This window comes from Sinocyclocheilus grahami, unplaced genomic scaffold (genome assembly GCF_001515645.1).
Source record: "Sinocyclocheilus grahami isolate Dianchi unplaced genomic scaffold, SAMN03320097.WGS_v1.1 scaffold13708.1, whole genome shotgun sequence".
Taxonomy (NCBI): domain Eukaryota; kingdom Metazoa; phylum Chordata; class Actinopteri; order Cypriniformes; family Cyprinidae; genus Sinocyclocheilus; species Sinocyclocheilus grahami.
This window is the reverse complement of record NW_015515021.1, coordinates 4,151-5,564: the sequence shown is the minus strand read 5'-3', so window position 1 is coordinate 5,564 and position 1,414 is coordinate 4,151. Positions and strand designations below refer to the sequence as shown.

Genomic DNA, 1,414 nt, shown 5'->3' with positions numbered 1-1,414 from the left:
TTTTTTTTTTTTTGGATGACTCAAAACATGGTTCTCCTCTATAAATTTTGAAAACTCGCTGGATTTAAACAAATTAGCTATGAAGCAGCAGATCATGAGATTTTGTGTATGGTGTTCATCCAAAAATGGCCGGTCAATTACAAAAGTGAAGCAAAAATTTTGAACTAGGAGAAAGTATGATGTTTATTATCAAAAACGTTTGTCTCCAAGCAGAAATCAGTCACTAAAGTAACACAAAGACTCCAGAAAACCAACTCGAGTTGAGACTTGAGTCTCTTGTTGTGAGAATCATTTTGTCTTTTGTTTCTTGCGCGCTTGAAACTGTTCAGTTTTGTTCTTGATGGATCTGACAAGCAGTGATAAACTGGGGTCCATGACTTTAGTGGAGGATGATGGCGCCTCTGCTCCATCCTTCTTCTGCGCCTCCTTCTGGCTGTGCTGTCGCTCCTCTCTGCGTCTCTGTTTCTCCTCTAAGATGCTCTGCGTTGCTTTGGTCTTCTTGTAGGACGGGTCGGACGGGTCCAGGTTGTAGAGATGGGACGTGAACATGGCTTGGAAGCGTGAGTCGTGAACGTCCACATGGAAGTCGTCCTCCTCTAGTGGCGTGTTGCTCTTCAGGAGTTTCTTCCTCTTCTTCTTGCTCAGGTTCTGCTGCTCGACGATCTTGGCGTAGTTGAAATGTTTGTGCTTGTTGTCTTCTTCGTCGTCCATCAGCAGCTCCATCTCAGCCTAGATGCCACGACACAGCCATTACCCATGATGCATTACCCACAAACACACATTCATGAACATCAGAGAAACATACCCTCCGTCTCTCCAGCTCTTCCTGTTCTTCTGGTGTCTTCTCTTCATCCTTCTTCCTGTTCTTCTTGTTTTTCAGGGATGCTGCAGAGAGGATATAGATTAGAGCACTAAAGGTGTAATACTTCCTGAAGGAATATGAGAAACTCTGATGTTGAATATAATAAAGCATGAGGGGAGTAAAGTGCAGACTCGTCACTAACCTGTCGAGCCGAGCTCTTCTTTGAAGAAGGGGTCACTGAGGTCAACATCAGCAGGAAGTTCATCATCACTGATCCCAGGCTCCGCCTCCGCAGCTTCCTGCACAAGACAAAAGAGCATATGTGAGTCAGAAGGACAGAAATGAAGGACAAACGACATGATTATTTCCTCAGCGACACATTTACCTTCTTCCCTTTCCTCTTCTCTTTCTTTTTCTCCTTTCTCTTCTGCAGGTACTGCTCCCATGGAGTCAGCTGATCTTTGCCCTCCATTTTCTTCTTCACAAGCTTCTCAGTCGTTTCCTTCAGTCCTAAAAAGCAATTAAATGAATAAACTAATAAAAAATGCGTTAATATAATGTACCTAATTTTATTTAATATTATATAGTTTATATTTACTATTTTATATATAT

General features: G+C 42.3%; 1 protein-coding gene across 1 annotated transcript in view; it reads right to left on the bottom strand.

Annotated features, from left to right (window-relative positions):
• Nucleotides 1-140: 140 nt before the first annotated feature.
• LOC107579043 (ESF1 homolog) overlaps nt 141-1,414 on the bottom strand; it is a gene marked incomplete at its 5' end in the record, with an annotated part of 5,297 nt that continues 4,023 nt past the window's right edge. Inside the window, 4 exons of the mRNA XM_016264927.1 lie at nt 141-729; nt 806-885; nt 1,005-1,101; nt 1,188-1,365. Of these exons, the coding sequence (XP_016120413.1) occupies nt 289-729; nt 806-885; nt 1,005-1,101; nt 1,188-1,365 (796 nt within the window). The remainder of the gene's footprint in view (nt 730-805; nt 886-1,004; nt 1,102-1,187; nt 1,366-1,414) is intronic.